We start from the raw sequence: 20,008 nt of genomic DNA on the forward strand, positions 1-20,008 counted from the left end.
TACATGAGGGTGCTTCATCTCTGGTTCTCTTTTTAAGCTCATTACTACCTGTTACAGTGTGGTTGCTGTAGCGTCACTGGTCACCTTGAGAATACAATCTTAGTCACCATTGGTGCTAAAAGTCTGAATCTCATGGTAGCTGCATGTGATTGTTCGATGGCACTAATGCTGTGTACACACGTTGCGAGTTCTCGCTCGATCATTTCCAACATGTTCGATCGGGTCTCGATCGATACAGACGTCAATTTACTCATGTTAAGTATGCAAAATCGACGGCTGTATCGATCAAAGCCCGATCGAACATGTTGAAGATAATTGATCGACCAGGATCGATTCCACCAATCGAACAGAAAATCACAACGTGTGTATCCAGCATAATGTGAAAACACTTGCAGTAATTCATTCATATCATTTATGTAACAGAAGATCATCTGAGAAGCAAAGTTGACAAATAGATTAGGAACAGATAGCCACACAATGGGCGTGATTCACAAAGCTTTTCATCTGTTTTCCTCTGTTATTACCTTATCTATGTTTACATTTTAAGCTCCCAAAGAGCAAAAATATAATTAAGGTAAGAAAAGTAATATTGAAATGAAGTTAATCAGGAACAACTTACTTTAAGTGATTATTTTGCTTGTAAATGTGCTGAAAGGTTATTTTTATCGATTAGGTGATAAATAAGTCAATTATGAGAATTTTTGTGGATAAAGCCCAATAAATAAACTTTAAGTCTTCAAAACAGCGCTGTTCTATGATCTTTTCGTGCATGGAAAACGTTTCCATGGAATCATTACGACAAATAATGCTTACCAGTACTCAGCGAGCTCTTCTTGCCACTCAATGCAGAGTACCGGTGTTGAGCGTCAGCCAGCACAGCTGTATAAACGTGTCCTATATGCGGAGCAGCGTTCACATAGAATATTGGTGTGGTGTACAGATGCGGTCGATTTTCCGGCTGCACATTTCCATTACTGTCGTAACTGAAGAGTGACAAGTACCTGCATTGTACCACTCTGCGGACGATCTGATATCTTTTCAGCCACATATCAGCAGTGACCCACGTGCTTTATAACAAGCTGTTGCTCATGACAGCTGTCGAATTAGAAGGGTTGCGAGTGGCTGTGCGGTTCTTGAGAAAATAAGAGCAGAGGAAAGCATGCAGCTGTAAAAATAATTTCAGAAAAGAAATAATTTTCATGAAGTAAGTTTGCCCTTGGTAAAAATGGCCGCGTTTTCTGTCTCCTCCCACAGGAAAGTGTAAAAGAAGTGCGACGTTTAACACTATATATGTCTCTTTAACATGGCGCATTGCAGAGTGGTTCTAGGGCTGTGGACAGCCAGTTGTGGGATTCGGAGTAGGGCGCAGCAGAAGTTACGGTGCAGCAGCAAGAGTAGGTTTAAGAATCCGTTTTGCATCTCATTTTATATATATTTTTTATAATTTGAGTAAAAATAAAAAAATACACATTGCTTTTTGTCCTATGTTTGCCCTTCCTGATCCTTCTCTGTTTAATTGCCATTGTATAATTAGTAATATTTTAGTGTAATTTTTAGCACTGGGATGTGTAAGAATGTAATATGCACAAACACGTTATTTTTATTTAAAAACCTGTTATGTTCCTCAGTGCTTTGTGATGTTAGTACAACAGGCAGTAGTGCTGCAATAGTGATATACACTAATAGAGACAGTATAGGATAGGGTGTATGGGCAGGTACTAATAGATTTCAAATACAATATATATATATATATATATATATATATATATATATATATATATATATATATTTGGTTTTTCCCTAAATTGGCCCTGGACTATGATACAAGATACATACTATTATACATACATAGACTTATGACTATTGTAGGGATTCGATTGTGAGCCCGTCTGAAGGAAAGTTCGTGACAAGACAACATACTCTGTACAGCGCTGCAGGAGTCAGATGTCGGGGCTATATAAATACTAAATAAAATCCTTACTCTTGCCTACAAAGCTCTCCACAACCTAGCTCCTTCCTGTCTAGGGGCTTGTTCACACCTAGGGCGTTTTCGCTTTTTTTTTTTAAGCGCTGCCGATTTTTAAAATCGCCCTAAAAGCGCTTGTGCAATGATTCCCTATGAGAGTGTTCACATCTAAATGGTTCAATTCCGATCCGCTCACCAAAGCGTTGCCTGTACCATTTTTGGGGCGCTATGCGAATCGCTTTTTCAAGTGTTTTCCGATTTCCCTATACCTTCCAAAAATGGGTCAATTTGCCTCAATGGAAGGTATAGGGAATTTGAAAAACACTTGAAAAAGCACTTTGTATAGTGATTTCCTCAGTGGTTTTAAGAGTAAATACATTGTATTTATTCTTTTCAAAGAGGTCACAAAAGTACAACAAATCGTAGCACGCAGGTAAGCGCACAAAATTGCAGAACGCTGGTGTCGGTAATTGAGATTTTAAATGTGAACAATGCCTAAATCAACTTATTTCCGGATACCATCCTACACACAATCTCCACTCTACTAACTGTATTCTCCTGTCTTCTTCTCTGGTCACATTTTCTCACTCCTGCTTACAGGACTTCTTTCTCCTCCTCTGGAACACTCTCCCTCAACACATCCGCCAGTCACCCACACTTATATTTTTTTAGCCGCAATCTAAAAACTCACCTCTTCAGGGAAGCATAGCCTTCTACCTAGGACACTTCGTCCACTGACCACCATTTCTACCACCTCATACACAGCTTCCCTTTACTGTACAATCCCTTAAAGAGAACCCGAGGCGGATTTATTAAATCTTAAAAGGACACGGAACCATGTTCTGTGCACAATCACATGCCTCTGGCCACCAGTCGTAGAAGCGTAGATTGAGCAGCGGTGAAAAGGTCACAGATGAAGGCAGAAGTTGAAAAATCAGAATAGGGTGACTATGCAGAAATATGTATGGTAGTCAACATAGGGAGAGCAGACCCTGTCCTTTCTCATATGGTTTCCAGGTAAAAAAAAAATTGTGGGAAGCCCTGGTGGGCTAGATAACAATTTAAGAAGGATCATGGCAGAGCATGTGGTCATGAAGGTCTTCCCGTTCTTGGTCCCTGGTGGTCTTCATATTCAAGAGTACTCCAGTTGTAAATGAAAAACAGAAATCTTCCCCTAGCAACGGCTTGTGAATTGGGACTGTACAGGTGCAAGTTCCCAACCGCATGCAGTGTTCTCCCCAAGCTCTTTTAGCCGGGTGCTCCACCCGGCTAACTTTGGTGCGCCCTCGTCTTCTCATCCTTCTCCTATGCTGTAAGAAGAGTTGAGCTCGCCCTGCATGCCCCCCCTAACACACCACCTGGCTACTTTTTCATGCCACCCAGCTGAAAAAAATTACTGTGGAGAACACTGCGCATGAGCACAGAGAAAGGTAAATCAAAAAGTTAATGGTTGAAGAGTGCCAGAATAATTCACCAGTGTGATAGCACCAAAGGACTATGACGTGCTGTGATCTCCCCTGGAGTATACAGGGAATCCAATCAGAATAAGTTGTCAGGATCCGTACCGTCTAAAAATCTTCATTTATTAATCAATTCCATTAAAAAAGGCATAAAACAGTGTTCCGGGTTGCCATGACGCACAGCGTTTCAGAACATCGCTTTTTCATCAGATGGCATCACAAGCACACTGACACCATTCAAGACAAATCACCCAATATATATATATAATCTCCAGGAGGAGGACCTGATGGAAGACTGCAAACATGAATATTCATGATCAGTAGGCAGCCAATAGGAAATGTGCAGATAAACTAAGCATACACAATACCATATATTGTACTGCAGCAATCAGCATATTTAGGCTATATCATATATATATTATATATGACACGCAGAGGTGCTAGCCTACACTAGAAACGTGTGGCAGCACTTCATTCATTGTGTCAGAAATCAATATAAGCAGGGGGATCGGGCAATCCAAAGTAAAACCGAATCTACCCCTAAATTAGCCAATCACATGCTTAGCTACAGCGTCCGCTCATAGACTTCAGTGAGACAGCCAATAAGACGCACAGCTACAACGTCCGCTTAGGGATTATCAGTGGATGCGACGGAAACATTGCATAAACCAATCATAAGTCTTGCTACAGCGTCCGCCCCAAGACTGCAGCGAGACAACCAATCCCATACCGAGCTACAACGTCCGGTGAAGAACTGTCGTGAAATGTGACGATAACGTCGCATGGACAAAAAATCACCACCCCCTACAGGGAGAAGACCAATCAAATAATGCCTACAACGTCCGCCACGTCCGACTGCAGAAGCCGCCTAGCAAGTGTATGAATGGTGGTGAACCGCCGTATCAAACCATGCACAGGCGATCGCAGAGGATCAGGACAGCCAGGCTTCCCATTGATTCACTGTCTGGACCAATGTGGAGCCCCTGCGGGAACTTCAAAGATGCCTTGCCGGGGCTTCGATAGACAGTAATTACAGTGAGAGGTACACTGTAATTACAGCGTTGGGAGACTAGTTGCGACGAAAGGTGTTTAGCGACAGTGGGTTAATCATTGAGGGGTAACTGGTACAGCTGTGGGGGGCTTCAGCGTTGTGCTGCGGCCGATCGGGAGCTCTGTGGGTCTCTTTATTAACCACTTAAGGACTGCAGCCTTAAAGTGAACCTAAAGCCGGGGGAAAAAAATGAGATTAACTCACCTGGGGCTTCCCTCAGCCCCCTGCAGCCGATCGGTGCCCTCGCAGCCCCGCTCTGACGCTCCAGGACCCGCCGCCGAACACTTCCGGTTTGGCCGTCACCGGCTGACAGGCATGGGAATGCCGCAATAGCAGCATAGGGGGCGATATACAGGCTGGGAACGCGAACAATTACTCGCGTTCCCATGCCTGTCGGCCGGTGACGACCAAACCGGAAGTGTTCGCCGGCGGGTCCTGGAGCGTCAGAGCGGGGCTGCGAGGGCACCGATCGGCTGCAGGGGGCTGAGGGAAGCCCCAGGTGAATTAATCTCATTTTTTTCCCCCCGGCTTTAGGTTCACTTTAAAACCCCTTAAAGGGAAGGTTCAGGGAGGGTGGAGAAAAAATAAAAATCAATTTTCACTTACCTGGGGCTTCCTCCAGCCCGTGGCAGGCAGGAGGTGCCCTCGCCGCCGCTCCGCAGGCTCCCGGTGGTCTCCGGTGGCCGACCTGACCTGGCCAGGCCGGCTGCCAGGTCGGGCTCTTCTGCGCTCCAAGTCCTGGCACTTCTGCGTCCCACGCCGGCGCTCTGACGTCATCGGACGTCCGCCGGGCTGTACTGCGCATCTTTTGATCAATAAATAGACACTTATTGGAATTTATTTATATTTTTTTTGTTTGGGTAAAAGTTATAGCGTTTACAAACTATGTTGCAAAAAGTGAATTTCCCCAGTTTGAAGCATCTTCGACTTTTCTGAGCACCTGTCATGTTTTTCATGAGGTGCTAGAATTCCAGGATAGTATAAATACCCCCCAAATGACCCCATCAGTACTTCTCCTGAGTACGGCAATACCACATGTGTGACACTTTTTTGCAGCCTAGGTGCGCTAAGGGGCCCAAAGTCCTATGAGTACCTTTAGGATTTCACAGGTCATTTTGAGGCATTTGATTTTCATACTACTCCTCATGGTTTAGGGACCCTAAAATGCCAGGGCAGTATAGGAACCCCACAAGTGACCCCATTTTAGAAAGACCACACCCCAAGGTATTCCGTTAGGAGTATGGTGAAGTCATAGAAGATTTTATTTTTTGTCACAAGTTAGCCGAAATTGATTTTTATTGGTTTTTTTTCACAAAGTGTCATTTTCCACTAACTTGTGACAAAAAATAAAATCTTCTATGAACTCATCATACACCTAATGGAATACCTTGGGGTGTCTTCTTTCTAAAATGGGGTCACTTGTGGGGTTCCTATACTGCCCTGGCATTTTAGAGGCCCAAAACTGTGAGGAGTAGTCTGGAAACCAAATGCTTCAAAATGACTGTCCAGGGGTATAAGTATCTGCAAATTTTGATGACAGGTGGTCTATGAGGGGCCGAATTTTGTGGAACCGGTCATAAGCAGGGTGGCCTCTTAGATGACAGGTTGTATTGGCACTGAAATGCAGGAAGCGCAGGATGTTCTCAAATCGTGACCTGGACATGGCAGCAGAGAACATGGGCATGATGATGTGATGTATTGCGTGCGTAGACCAATAAGACCGCAATACATTCTTTTTGACTAGACCCATGTTAAGGAGAAGGCCCCAAAAAATGTTACGTTCGGAAACTTGGAGTGGTTTCCACCGAAAAGGCTGGGCATGGTAGCTTCTTGGATTGGCGGTTGCGTATTGAGTGGCATAACGGTTGGTCTCAGCCACAATTAAGTGCAGAACAGATAAAGAAAAAGTCTAGGGCCAATCCTAGATTATCTGTCTCCACCTGGACTCCAGACTGGGCGGTGAAAGGGGGCAGTACGGGTGCGGCGGAACCAGGGCATTGCCAATTGGGATTTGCCAGCACCTCTGGGAGACTATGGGTAGTACGGGCCCGTTTTGCTGGTGACTCTGGTCTTAATGCACGTGCCACCGAACCAGTTTCTACTACCATGCTGGTGCTCGCCACTTCACCAGGGTCTATGGTAGTACTGGTGCTAGGTCCAGGAGATGCTACGCTGCTGGTGCATGCCTCACCATGCCTAAATTTAGGGGGTATTCCTCTGAGACTACCCAGGAAAAAGAGCACCTACCTAGCAAAAGGGAGTACTTGTGAAGTAGAAAGCTGTGGTCACTGAGTTTTGATAAAAAAAATAAATAAATAAAAAAATAAACTGATCTTTACAGCGCCACAGTTATTGTACAGTGTTTTTTTGCAGTGATCAGGAAAGAAAATTCTGTCACTGCGGTGCAGCGGGTGAAGGTTTGGCCGGGTGATCAGAAGCCCGCAGGGGGCAGATTAGGGCCTAATCTGATGGGTAGGAGTACTAGGGGGTGACAGGTGGTGATTAATGGGTGTAGATGCAAGCAATGCACTGGCGAGGTGATCGAGGGGTCTGAGGGTGTGGGCTGGTAATTGGGTGCCCGCAAGGGGCAGATTAGGGTCTGATCTGATGGGTAGCAGTGACAGGGGGTGACGGGGTGATTGATGGGTGATCAGTGTGTGTTTATAGGGAAAAACAGATGTAAACAATGCACTTGGGAGGTGATTTTAGGGCAGGTCTGCGTGCGACCTGAGGGTGTAGGCGGGTGATCAGGTGCCCGCAAGGGGCAGGATAGGGTCTGATCTTGATGGGTGGCAGTGACTGGGTGATTGATGGGTGATTGACAGGTGATCAGTGGGTGATTACAGGGGAGAATAGATGTATACAGTACACGGGGGGGGGGGGGGTCTGGGGAGGATCTGAGGATGTGGGGAGGGGGTGATCAGGAGCCCCAGGGAGCAGTTTCGGACCTAATCTAAAATATAGCATTGACAGATAGTGACGGGGTGATTAACGGGTGATTAGGGGGGTGATTGGGTGCAAACAGTGGTCTGAGGGGTGCTGTGGGCAATCAAGGGGGCAAGGGACAGTGTGTGTGTGTGTGTGTGTGTGTGTGTGTGTGTGTGTGTGTGTGTGTGTGTGTGTGTGTGTGTTTACATGCACAGCTGCCTCCTCCCCTGCTGGTCGCTCGATCACTGGGACCACCAGGGGAGGAGGCAGCCTGTATAATACACTTTGTATACATAACAAAGTGTATTATACACTTTTGAACGGCGAGATCGGAGTGTTAACAACCCGCCGGCACTGCTAATTGGCCGGCGGATTTACCTCGCGGGTGTGCAGAGCCTAATGCCGGCGGATGTGCGCGCATCCCCGGCTAATCAGTCCCCAAGGTGCCGCCAATCGACTTTACACGGCCCTGGGGCTGCGACATTGCCGACACCCATAGGTAGTGGGCGGTCAGCATGTGGTTAAAGGAGACCCTCAGATGCAGTGTCGGAAGATGGTGGCAGATGTTCGGTGGGCGCGCTTCCATCTCTGGGGAGCAAGGCCATGGAGCTGAAGGACAGCACCACAGTGTAAAACCTCGCTCCCCATCACTCAGGCTTTCGCCTGAGTAATGCTCCCTAACGATTGGGCCATCGCGAAAAGGAAACTGGCAATAGGATTTGCTGGTAATCCTCCCGCAATGGCAAGGTGATTAGTAGCTTGCATCTGCAAGCTACTTATCATCTTGAATAGGATATGGCCCTATGTAACTATAGTTGGGTGTCCTTTTCAGCTACTTAAAGGGTTACTTGAGCCTGGAAAAAAACGGTTTAACTTACCTGGGGATTCTTGCAGCCCCCTGCAGTCATTCTGTGCGAGCACCTTCCTTCTGTGGCCCTCCAGCAAGCAGCAGCTACCTCCTGAAAGCTGGCTAGACGGAGGCTACTGTGCATGCACAGCCTCAAGCTTATCGTGTTCCCGTTGGCAAGAGCATTCTGTGCATGTGCAGTAGCAATTTTCCCATACTGTGCATGCACAGAACCTTGCTGTGCATGGGGACGTAATGAGGCGAGTGCCCGGCCAGCATTCAGGTGGTTGCCGCTTCTAGCCTGAGGATCTCAGAAGGATGGTGTGGGCACAGGATGACTGTGGGGGTCTGCAAGAAGGCCCAGGTGAGTTTTATTTATTTATTTTTTAAACATTTTACCTTAAAGTACTTGAACTTTACAGTCTCTTTCTTGGTGTCCATCTCTGCTGCCAAAAGAGTGGGTGATGTACATTCTCTTTCAATTAGGGAGCCATGCTTGTCTGTTGTTCACCTAATCTACAGCCTGTACTCCCAAGCTTCACTCAGTTTAACATCAGTCTGCAATCTGAGCAAAATAAAGTTGTATTTTTTTTGTTTTGTTTTATTTGGTGAACGTTCCATGAGCTATTCTAGTTTGTTTTTCAAGAATCCAGATATTATGTTCTAATCAACTGTTGCCTCTTATGCTAGTCCCAATCAAACCGTTTTAGTGACTTAATAATCTCATTGCTTTTCTCTCATCTCATCTCATTTGTCAGACCGTCCTGAAAGACAATGGGAGAAAATCCCTGTTAGACCTTAGTGGTAACCATATTCCTTCAAGGTCTTCAGGGTAGCCATGTTTTTCCTCAACTCTTTGTGCCACCCTGTTTTCACCTGACGTCTCTTTTTGGTGAGATCAATTTGTGTGTTCTGCCTAACTGTTGCAAATGTTCTCTTGTGTAACTGGTGAACCAGAAGGTGGGTGAGGCTTTTGACCTTTTGCGCCTGTTTCCATGGGGGTAGGACCCAGCCATCTCATCTTTCACCATTGCCATTAAAGTGAATCTGAGATCAGAACTTCCTCTCTTTAGAAGATTAGGGACAGTATGAAAACAAGGGACAAAATTATTTGCGCAGAAATCCCCCCCCCCCCCCCCCAAAAAAAAAGGCCCTGTAAATTTACTGGATGAACTGTCAGGGAGCAAAGGAAGGGTTAAAGCATCTGTCTTTCCTGTACAGCTAATGCCTAGGCTCTGTGAGTCATGCCTACTAATTACACACTTGTTAAGGTGCGTACACACACACTACTTCTGCCAACGACGGGTCCGTCAGACCCTACCGCTGGGCGGATGTTCAGCCGACAGTAGCGCGTGAGTACACGCTGTTGGCAGACTGATAAGGCTGTTTCTCAAACGATCTGCTCAGCTGATCGTTCAGAAACAACCTTATCAGTCTGCCAACAGCACGTACACACGCACTACTGTCGGCTGAACGTCCGCCCAGCGGGAGGGTCTGACGAACCCGTCGTTGGCGGAAGTAGTGCGTGTGTACGCATCTTTACACTCAACTGTATCTAAACAAATACAGCTCAGTGCAGCTGCTTTCTACAGAATTTTTATGTGGAATGAACCGTTTTCACTGCTTTCATTGCAAGATCTTGGGTCCATTCGAGTCTCATTATTATTTTATATGATCTATCATATTTACACGTATTACAAAAATGGGAAGCTCAGCTAGAGCTTCAAGTTAAAGGATACATCCGAGCAGTATAAAAATTTTAAAAAATCCACTTACCTGGGGCTACCTCCTGCCCCTGGCAGCCGTCCTATGCCCCCGCCGCAGCTCCACTCCCCGCGGGTGGCCAGAAGTCCTATCTGGCACCGGAGGCCTACTTGCGTTTCTGTGCGCGGCTCACATAGTCGCGCTGACGTCAACCGGACTGTACTGCGCAGTAGCTCTGCGCCTGCGCATTACAGTCCAGGTGACGTCAGTGAGCTGCATGCTGGAGCGCAGGAGAAGCTGACCTGGCATCTCCACCGAAGGGGATCGGGAGCCACCGGAGCTGTGGCGAGGGCACAGGACGGATGCAGGGGGCTGGAGGAAACCCCAGGTAAGTGTATTTTATTTTTATACTCCTTGGACCTTACCTTTAAGGCTGCAGACATTTTGGCTAGATTTCTTGAGAGAGCTTCTAACCTTTGCTATCTTTGCAGGTACTTTGAATGAACATATTTTTTCACCTTACTATCAACAATTAAGACATTCTGGAAATGCTGCAAAAGTTCCACAGCTTGGAAATGCTGCTTATGGCTTATTTGTGGGAGGAACTGCATTGGGAGCTGGATTATATGTGAGTACATGTGATACGTTTTATAGCATGTGGTTTAGGTAGTTGAAGGGATTACAAAGCAGGCATTTTAATATCTGGCATAAAATAGGATTATACAGTGAGGTAAAGAAGTATTTTTTTTACCCTACTGATTTTGCTTGTTTTCCCCCTGTCCTCAAGGCCCACCAACAGTGCATGTTTTGTGGAAATCCACAGAGGTATTTAATCAGCTCTGCTGGGACTAGGCTAGGTAGGTACAGGCGTTGCTAGGTAGGTAAAGGCGTCGCTCTGTACAGGCTAGGTAGGTACGGGTGTCGCTCAGTATATGATAGGTAGGTACGGGTATCGCTCAGTATAGGCTAGGTAGGTAACAGGTGCCCCCCATTAGAGGCTCGGTGGGTACAGGTGTCCCGCATTAGAGGCTAGGTAGGTAACAGGTGCCCCCCATTATAGGACTAGGTAGGTACAAGTGTCCCCTATTAGAGGCTAGGTGGTCATAGAATTCCCACAGTAAAGATTAGATAGGTGTGGGGGTCCTTGTAGGCAGCAATAGGGCCGCTAATGTTAGTCCCCCACCACCATCACCCCCAATTCAGCCGCATTACATACCAATCCTTGTTCCACCAATGTCTGCAACCTCTCCACAGTCCGCACAGCTCCGGTATGCTTCGTTATGGGCAGGATCGGGACTGACGTCCTAACATAGGGCGGCACGGTGGCGTAGTGGTTCGCTCTCTCGCCTTGCAGTGCTGGGTCCCCCTTTGAATCCCAGCTAGGTCAACATCTGCAAGGAGTTTGTATGTTCTCCCTGTGTCTGCGTGGGTTTCCTCTGGGCACTCCGGTTTCCTCCCACATCCCAAAAGCATACAGATACGATAATTGGCTTGCCCTTAAATTGGCCCTAGACTATGATACATACATAGACATAAGACTATGGTAGGGACTAGATTGTGAGCCCCACTGAGGGACAGTTAGTGACAAGACAATATACTCTGTACAGCGCTGCATAATATGTTGGCGCTATATAAATACTTCGGTATTATTAACCACCATAAGACTCCTTCCCTGCTTTTAGGGTTAGATATGGAAAAGGCCTTTGTCAGGCTTGGCTGGTCCTTCCTTTTTAAGTACACTCCAGAACATGGGTTTCTGGGGGAAATTTTATTCTACCATACTCTGAGGTGATTTTACTCCCTTTACCTAACCAACTAAATCACTTTCAGATATTCAATTGGACCCATCAAGGGTGCCCTTTGTCACCTTTAATATTTGCTCTTTCCATAGAGCCCTTGGTAGCAAGTATCCATTATAACCTCAACTTAGGGGATATTCAGGTTGGTCTGAGGGAATATACAGTAAATATTGACTCCTTGTGGACGATGTACTTCTTAAAGAGACTCTGAAGTGAGTCTAAATTCTCTTTTTTTTTTTTCTTTTTACTTTTATTCACTTTAAGCACCATAAGCCCTGCTAAACCGCTGCTATCCCACGGCAAAACAAGGGGTTTATACCCCCCAAATCCCCTCTGCAAAATCCACGATTTTCTTGGTCATGGATTTTGCTACTCATGGAGGCAGAGCTTTGAGCTGCAGCTTTGCCTCCATGCGTGTCAATCTGCCGGTGGATCTCTGCCTCTCCCCACCCCTCTCAGTGAAGGAAGACTGGGAGGGGTGGGGAGAGGCGGGGATTGACGCGCAAAGAAGCAGAGCTAAGCTCTACCTCAAGCAGGAAGCACTACCTGGACACAGGAAAGGGGAGTTGGGGGGTATAAGCTCCTTGTTTTGCCACGGGATAGCGGCGGTTTAGCAGGGCTTATGGTGCTTAAAATGAATACAGGTTAAAAAAAGAGAATTTAGACTTGCTTCAGAGTCTCTTTAAAGGCCAACTATCAAAGCTGATGTTTTTAGCAGAAGCCCTGTAATAGAGAGGAGACACTTGGGAATGATAAGTAGTTGTAATCAGGGCTGTGGAGTCGGAGTCGTGGAGTCGGGCAATTTTGGGTGCCTGGAGTCGGAGTCGGGGGAAAAAATGCACCGACTCCGACTCCTAATGAATTTGTAACTGTAATCAAAATAGAAAATATGATAAAATGTTCTATTTCTCAGATAATAGTCATTAAAAAGAATGTATATATACAGTATATATACAGTAATAGCTGTGCTTAGTCCACAAAAATGAAATAAACCAATCAAAATTAGTTACTTGTGCTGCTTCAATAAAGCAGTCACCGTATTTTTAAGGTACATATATGATTGTGACTGTATATATGATGTGTACACAGGAATCTCTTATATATACTAAATAACATCTATGCTGTAAGAATAAAGCCTGATGTGTAGCTGTGTCACTAATAGAGATGGTCAATGAGATGGAAATAATTCTGCATTGATGCTGATTTATGCAAATGTATGCACTCCCTTTGCTGATGAAATCAAATCATTTGATATGTTGTTAAAATTTGGTTTGGTGACTACAAATTAAAGGGTACCTGAGACGGATGAAAAGTAAAGTTTTATACATACCTGGGGCTTCCTCCAGCCCCCTTCAGGCTAATCAGTCCCTCGCTGTCCTCCACCACCCGGATCTTCTGCTATGAGTCCTGGTAATTCAGCCAGTCAGCGCTGTCCGGCCGCATGCCGCTCCCACAGCCAGGAACATTCTGCACCTGCGCAATAGTGCTGCACAGGTGTAGTATGCTCCTGGCGGCGGAGTGTGTGCATGCGCACTACGCCCGACTGGCTCAAGTACCTGGACTCATAGCAGAAGATCCAGGTGGTGGAGGAGGACAGCGAGGGACTGATTATCCTGAAGGCGGCTGGAGGAATCCCCAGGTATGTATAAAACTTTAATTTCATCTGTCTCAGGTTTACTTTGTTACACAGTAGTACTATACTCTACATATGCACTCCCCACAGAGCTGCAGGGAATCCACTGAGAATGCTGTGCACATTGAACACAGAGGTGTTGTCTGTTTACAATCTCCTCATTCCCCTGCAGAGTACCTGCACATCATTCTTACATGTACCCACACTTACATTGCCTAGGTCCTGATAGATGTTCTTTGTTCCGGTTTGTACCTTTTACAAGTACTCTTACCAAGGACTAGTTTTAGTCTAAAGGGAATAAATATAGTAGTCTACATATCCTTCTCACTTCAGTTGTCTTGTAAAATTCCTAAGCTTTGGCAGTTAAGAGACGAATTTCATGTTACATACTTTTAATCAAAAAAATTGTAATATGCAAATTAGAGGAGTCGGAGTCGAGGAGTCGGAGTCGGTGGGATCCTAAACTGAGGAGTCGGAGTCGAAGTCGGTGGATTTTTGGACCGACTCCACAGCCCTGGTTGTAATTAAATTGGTTCCTGAACTGCAACATTCAAATGGCATCCCATATTTTGTTGGCATCAGAACAGAATGCATCATCCATCATAGAGGACGCCGTTATATGTAGAATCTGTTGTGTGGCAGAATCTGAATAGTATCGTGCCCCCCCCCCCTTTAAATGTGTTCAAGGACTTCAGGCGGCAGTGTAATTGTGTGAGGGGCAGGGGCCTCTCCTTCTCTGCTGTGTTCTGTACATTTTTGCGCAGAGAACCCTGGTTGTCTGCCATTCAACAGAAACAGTAAAAGACATACGCTATGACGGAAACGGTGGGAGGATTTTTGTATCAGTGGGCGGGTGCATTTGCATTTATTCTTTGTTGTGTCCATCTCCTTAATGCAGCTTGTTGACACTCGATCCACACAGGCTGCCTGCAACAGAGAATATTTTAAAAGGGATCCACCCAATGATACATGAAAATCCTCCCAGCCATCCCAACATAGCGTGCACTGTTTACTGTTGTAATGGTGGACAGCCAATAAAATTATTTTCTCAGCAAGCATACACAAAAGAACACTGCAGAGAGGAGCGTCTCTGGCACCTCCCACAACTACGTTGCCATGGTCTCTGAGCTTTTGGCCAGCCGGGGGGGGGCTGATTCACACTGATTCTACACATAACGCCGAACCTTATGATGGATCATGTCTGCTGCATTTGAACAGTACAGTTCAGGGACACGCAAAAAAAAGGGCAATTTACTTTAGAGCTATCTATCCTTCCCAAGTCTCTCCTCTCTATTACAGAGCTTTTGCCAAAATCATCAGGTTTGATAGTTGTCCTTTAAACAGAATTTTTCCTTTAGGCCAGTTGCACACCTAAAAGGTGTGATGATTGTGTGGCAGGGCAGCCTGCTGCCGCATCACCTCGCTGCATAAATCCGGCTGTATACGACCCTGCACCACATGGTGGCAACAGGGTCATATATGCATATGCCTACCCCTGCTCAGTGACGTACACCCTGCTGGGCAGGAAGTACGTCACTAGGATTCCCATCGGTTCGTGCATGCAGGCTTTCTAGTAACATTGCAAGTGCAATCTTTCCATTGTGTAGAAAGCTGGAAAGTACTATAACGTTCTAGGTCCTTGCTACTCTATTGGATCCCTGGAATGCTGTTGATCACAGGGAGTGGGTCCTGTATTGAGTGGGCATCACTGTAAAATGCAGACGATGAGGAGGTGTTTTGGTGATCTCCGCAATCATCCATTCCCAGAGACTACAGACGAAACAACTGAGCTCCCGGACGAAGCAAGTTGTTCCTGCACTTACTTGAATGCTGCCCCTACAGTCAGACTCTCAGCTCCCAGCATCCACACAGCACCAAAAAGCAGCTCCATCAGTACTCAGGAAGTCCCTTTCCGAAATGCAGGAGCTCCTCACTGATGCCGGGTGGATGCTGGGAGCTGAGGGCCTGGCTCTGTCGTAGCAGCATTTAAAGAGACACTGAAGCGAAAAAAAATGATATAATAAATTGGTTGCAGTGTTCTCCCCAGGATCAAACAAGTGGGCGGGCCGCCCGGGTAAATTCAATTACCGCCCGGCTGGCTGCGTTCCAGTTATCACCGGCGTTGGGCACTCTCGCAAGGAAAAAAAAAAAAAAAAAAAAAAAAAAAAAACCCAGCGCTGCTCCTGAAGCTACACAGTTCCGTGCACGAGATCTCGCGCTTCCCGGCGAGCTCGTGCATTAATTGGCCGAGCAGTAGAGGCGGGACCAGCGCGTGAGGCTGAAGACTGACACGCAGAACAGCAGAGGAGGCGGCGCGCGAGGGAGGCAGCCGACACAGAGGCGTGCATTGAGGCTGTCTGCGTGCACGGACACTGTCAAGCCTATAAGTATGCATATGTAACAGGCTGACAGGCCGTGCAATCTAGCCATATGAATGAAGTTGCAGGCGGACGGGTTGTCGGGGGCTATTTGGGAGCTAGCTATTGCAGGGAATAAAAAAAACAAGAACGATTTAAAAAAAAAACACCTCGGTGTTCTCCCCAGGCTGCGAGCAGTGTGGAGTAGGGGAATGCCCACAAGTGCAGTAGCTGGGGTCCGGCCTCAATCCCCCCTCCCTCTCCCCCCGCTCAACCAGCTCCTCAGGCGGTGTCAAAATTCAGCGTCACTGGCTCTCGGCTGTCTCAAACGCTAGAGCACAAGCCAGCCGCCTGATTCACGTTGTCTCATGTCCTCTCCCCGATGCTGCACATACTTTTTAGTATGCACAGCATCGGAGAGGACATGAGACAACGTGAATCAGGCGGCTGGCTTGTGCTCTAGCGTTTGAGACAGCCGAGAGCCAGTGACGCTGAATTTGCCACCGCCTGAGGAGCTGGTTGAGCGGGGGGGAAGGGAGGGGGGATTGAGGCCGGACCCCAGCTACTGCACTTGTGGGCATTCCCCTACTCCACACTGCTCGCAGCCTGGGGAGAACACTGAGGTGTTTTTTAAATCGTTCTGTGTTTTTACTAAAAAGTATGTGCAGCATCGGGGAGAGGACATGAGACAACGTGAATCAGGCAGCAGGCTTGTGCTCTAGCGTTTGAGACAGCCGAGAGCCAGTGACGCTGAATTTGCCACCGCCTGAGGAGCTGGTTAAGCAAAGCACGCTGCCGCCCCCACTTAAGGTTTGCGAAAGCCCGGGAGCCAGCTCCATCTGGGGAGGGGGGGGGGGGGGGTCGAGGTGAGTTGCACACCCTCCCCACCAGCCTGACCACCTCCCCACTAGCCCACCCGCCTAATCACCACCCCACTAGCCCACCAGCCTAATCACCACCCCACTAGCTCACCAGCCTGAACACTAGCCCACCAGCCTGACAACTCACCCCACTAGCCCACCAGCCTGACCACCTCCCCACTAGCCCACCAGCCTGACCACCTCCCCACTAGCCTACCAGCCCAATCACCACCCCACTAGCTCACCAGCCTGACCACCTCCCCACTAGCCTACCAGCCTGACCACCTCTCCACTAGCCCACCAGCCTAATCACCACCCCACTAGCTCACCAGCCTGACCACTAGCCCACCAGCCTGACCACTAGCCCACCAGCCTGACAACCCACCCCACTAGCCTGACCACTAGCCCACCAGCCTGACCCCCCCCCCCCCACTAGCCCACCAGCCAAATCACCACCCCACCAACCTGACCACTAGCCCACCAGCCCAATCACCACCCCACTAGCTCACCAGCCTGACCACCTCCCCACTAGCCCACAAGCCTGACCACCTCCCCAATAGCCCACAAGCCTGACCACCTCCCCAATAGCCCACCAACCTGACCACCCACCCCACTAGCCCACCAGTCTGACCACCTCCCCACCAGCCACCAGCCTGACCACAAGCCTACCCTAGACCTACCTACCCACTTACTCAACCCACCAGCCTGACTTACCCACCCACACCACTTCGGTGTTACCCTTCTTTTCCACCCAGCATGACCTTAGGGCCCTTTTCCACTACCTGCGATCCGCTTCAGAAAGCGGATCGCAGCCGTTTTGATGAGCACCGTGATAACATGTAAATCGCGGTGCTCATTTCCCACTAGCATGCGTCGTATTTTTCTGAATCACAATTGTCGGGCGATCGTGATCCGTTCCCAGCAGCTATATGGAGCAATCACGGGTAGTGTAAATTGTAGGTTGCGTGATCGCAGTGCATTTGCGATCGCACTACCTAGTGGAAAAGGGCCCTTACTTCCCCACCCGGCTACTTTTTCATGCCACCCGGCTGAAAAAAAATTCTGGGGAGAACACTGTGGTTGTGTAGTACGCATAATTACTAGAAGATTAGTAGCAAAGAAAATATTCTCATATTTTTATTTTCAGTTATATAGTGTGTTTTATAACATTGCATCATTCCCTAATGTTTGCAGTTTATACACTACTCGGCATTCTAAATGATTTTTTTTCAGAGCAGGCTGTGAACTATTGACCTGTCCTCTGGCAGAGAAAAAGCTAATTCTTCACTGACAGTTGAGATAATAAACTTCAGAAGACAGCCCTCTCCAGGACTTTGAAAGTCATAGAGCTTAATGGCTTTTTTGCATAGAGATAACAACTGGAGTTTCTTAACTCTTCCATGTACTGGAAACACCTAGACTTTTCTCTCTAATCCTAATGTTTTATTTCTTAGCTGTAATACACATACAAATCATTGTATCATATTTTTTTTTTTCCGCTTCAGTGTCTCTTTAAAGGGAACCAGAGAGGAACGTTCCTAAAAAATAGAAAAAGCGTTTATACATACCTGGGGCTTCTTCCACCCCCATAAGCCTGGATCACTCCGATGCCGCCATCCTCCGCTTCCTGTATTGGCGGTACCGGGTCCCGTCACTTCCGGCGGACGCGGCCAATTGTCCGCATCACAGGGGCTCCCTCCATACACGTACGCATGCGGCTGCGCAGTAGGCAGCCTCACGCGTACGTATAATGGAGGGAGCCCCGTGTGATGCGGACAATTGGCCGCGTGTGCCGGCCAACTGGCGGTAATGACGGGACCCGGTACAGGCGGATCCAGCCAGCAGAGGACGGCGGCGTGGGAGCGATCCGAGCGTATGGGGCTGGAGGAAGCCCCAGGTATGTATAAAAGCTTTCCCCCAACGTCTCTGGTTCCCTTTAAGACAGTGCAGCCAGGCATGAAGATTTTTCTTCTGCCTGTAGCTTGGTTGTTTCTTCTGTAGTTTCTGGGGATGGATGACTGCGGGATTGGCAACACACTTTTTGCACATCTTCTCCATTTTGTAGTAAATTAAAAATAGACAAGGCACCTGGCCCGGATGGCATAAATCCTCTGGTCCTAAAGGAATTAAGTTCAGTTATCGATAAACCCCTTTATCTTATCTTTTGTGACTCTTTCAACCGGCAGAGTTCCAGTAGATTGGTGTACAGCCCACGTGTTCCCATTATTTAAGAAGGGCAAAAAATCAGATCAGGTCTATAATTTCCCGGTAAGCTTAATTTCAGTTGTGTGCAAACTATTTGAGGGGTTACAAAGATATACTATTACAAGACTTCATAGTAGAAAATAATCTTATTTCTCAGCATGGGTTTACTAAAGACAGGTCCTGTTTGACTTAACATGCTCAGCTTTTATGAGGTAGTGAACGCTAATGTGGATATTGGGAATGCTGTAGATGTGATATACTTGGACTTTGCAAAGGTCTTCGACACTGTTCCCCACAAAAGTCTGGTGCAAAAGTTGAGGATGCAAGGACTGGGGAAGAGTCTGTGTGCATGGATAGGGAACTGGCTAATGGACAGAAAACAGAGTTGTGGTCAATGGATCTTATTCAAAATGGGTGACTGTTAGCAGTGGGGTCCCACAGGGGTCAGTACTGGGTTCAGTACTCTTCAATGTATTCATTAATGATGTAGTAGATGCAGTAGAAAGCAATGTTGCTATTTTTGCAGATGATACAAAATTGTGCAGAATAATCAACTCTTAGGAAGATAGTGACATATTGCAACAGGATCTAGATAGGATGGCTATATGGGCACATAAATGGCAGATGAAATTCAATGTTGAAAAATGTAAAGTAATGCTTTTGGTCATATCAATGGTCTAGCAGCATACAAAATAAACTGCATACAGATGGGGACATCACACTTGGAGAAGGACTTAGGAGTACTCATCGACAACAAGTTAAATAATCGTATTCAATGCCAAGCCGATGCAGCTAAAGCTAATACAATTTTGAGATGCATTAAAAGGGAAATAAAAACTCGATGCTAGCATAATATTGCCCCTGTTTAACTCTCTAATAAGGCCACATCTGGATTTTGGAATTCAGTTCTGGGCACCACATTGCAGGAAAGATATTGCAGTTTTAGAGCAGGTGTAGAGACGAGCAACAAAATTGATACGAGGGATGGAAGGTCTCACCAAGAAAGGTTAGATAAACTGGGTATACTTAGGGTGGGTACACACATCAGATAAAAGTCTTTCGAAAATGAAAGATCACAGACTAATTTTACCCCCTTTCATGTAGTATGGGAGCATACTCTACACAGTCTATTCTATTGAGCTGAACTCCCCATCAGATAAAAAAATCTTTGCAAGATGCTGTACATATGCAAAAGATC

General features: G+C 46.9%; 2 protein-coding genes across 4 annotated transcripts in view; one reads left to right on the forward strand and one right to left on the reverse strand.

Moving 5' to 3' along the window:
- Nucleotides 1–1,260, reverse strand: part of MARS2 (methionyl-tRNA synthetase 2, mitochondrial) — a 57,958-nt gene extending 56,698 nt beyond the window's left edge. Inside the window, exon 1 of one of the 3 annotated variants that reach the window (XM_068248076.1) lies at nucleotides 814–1,260. In XM_068248076.1, the coding sequence (XP_068104177.1) occupies nucleotides 814–1,048 (235 nt within the window). In that variant the 5' untranslated portion in view covers nucleotides 1,049–1,260. Of the gene's footprint in view, nucleotides 1–619; nucleotides 773–813 lie in introns of those variants that run through there. The other 2 variants (XM_068248077.1, XM_068248080.1) reach the window with 2 other exon arrangements.
- A 37-nt stretch (nucleotides 1,261–1,297) lies between these two features.
- AIFM1 (apoptosis inducing factor mitochondria associated 1) overlaps nucleotides 1,298–20,008 on the forward strand; it is a 200,237-nt gene continuing 181,526 nt past the window's right edge. Inside the window, exons 1-2 of the mRNA XM_068248075.1 lie at nucleotides 1,298–1,394; nucleotides 10,448–10,584. Of these exons, the coding sequence (XP_068104176.1) occupies nucleotides 1,304–1,394; nucleotides 10,448–10,584 (228 nt within the window). The 5' untranslated portion in view covers nucleotides 1,298–1,303. The remainder of the gene's footprint in view (nucleotides 1,395–10,447; nucleotides 10,585–20,008) is intronic.

The sequence above is a fragment of the Hyperolius riggenbachi genome, chromosome 8 (genome assembly GCF_040937935.1).
Source record: "Hyperolius riggenbachi isolate aHypRig1 chromosome 8, aHypRig1.pri, whole genome shotgun sequence".
NCBI lineage: Eukaryota > Metazoa > Chordata > Amphibia > Anura > Hyperoliidae > Hyperolius > Hyperolius riggenbachi.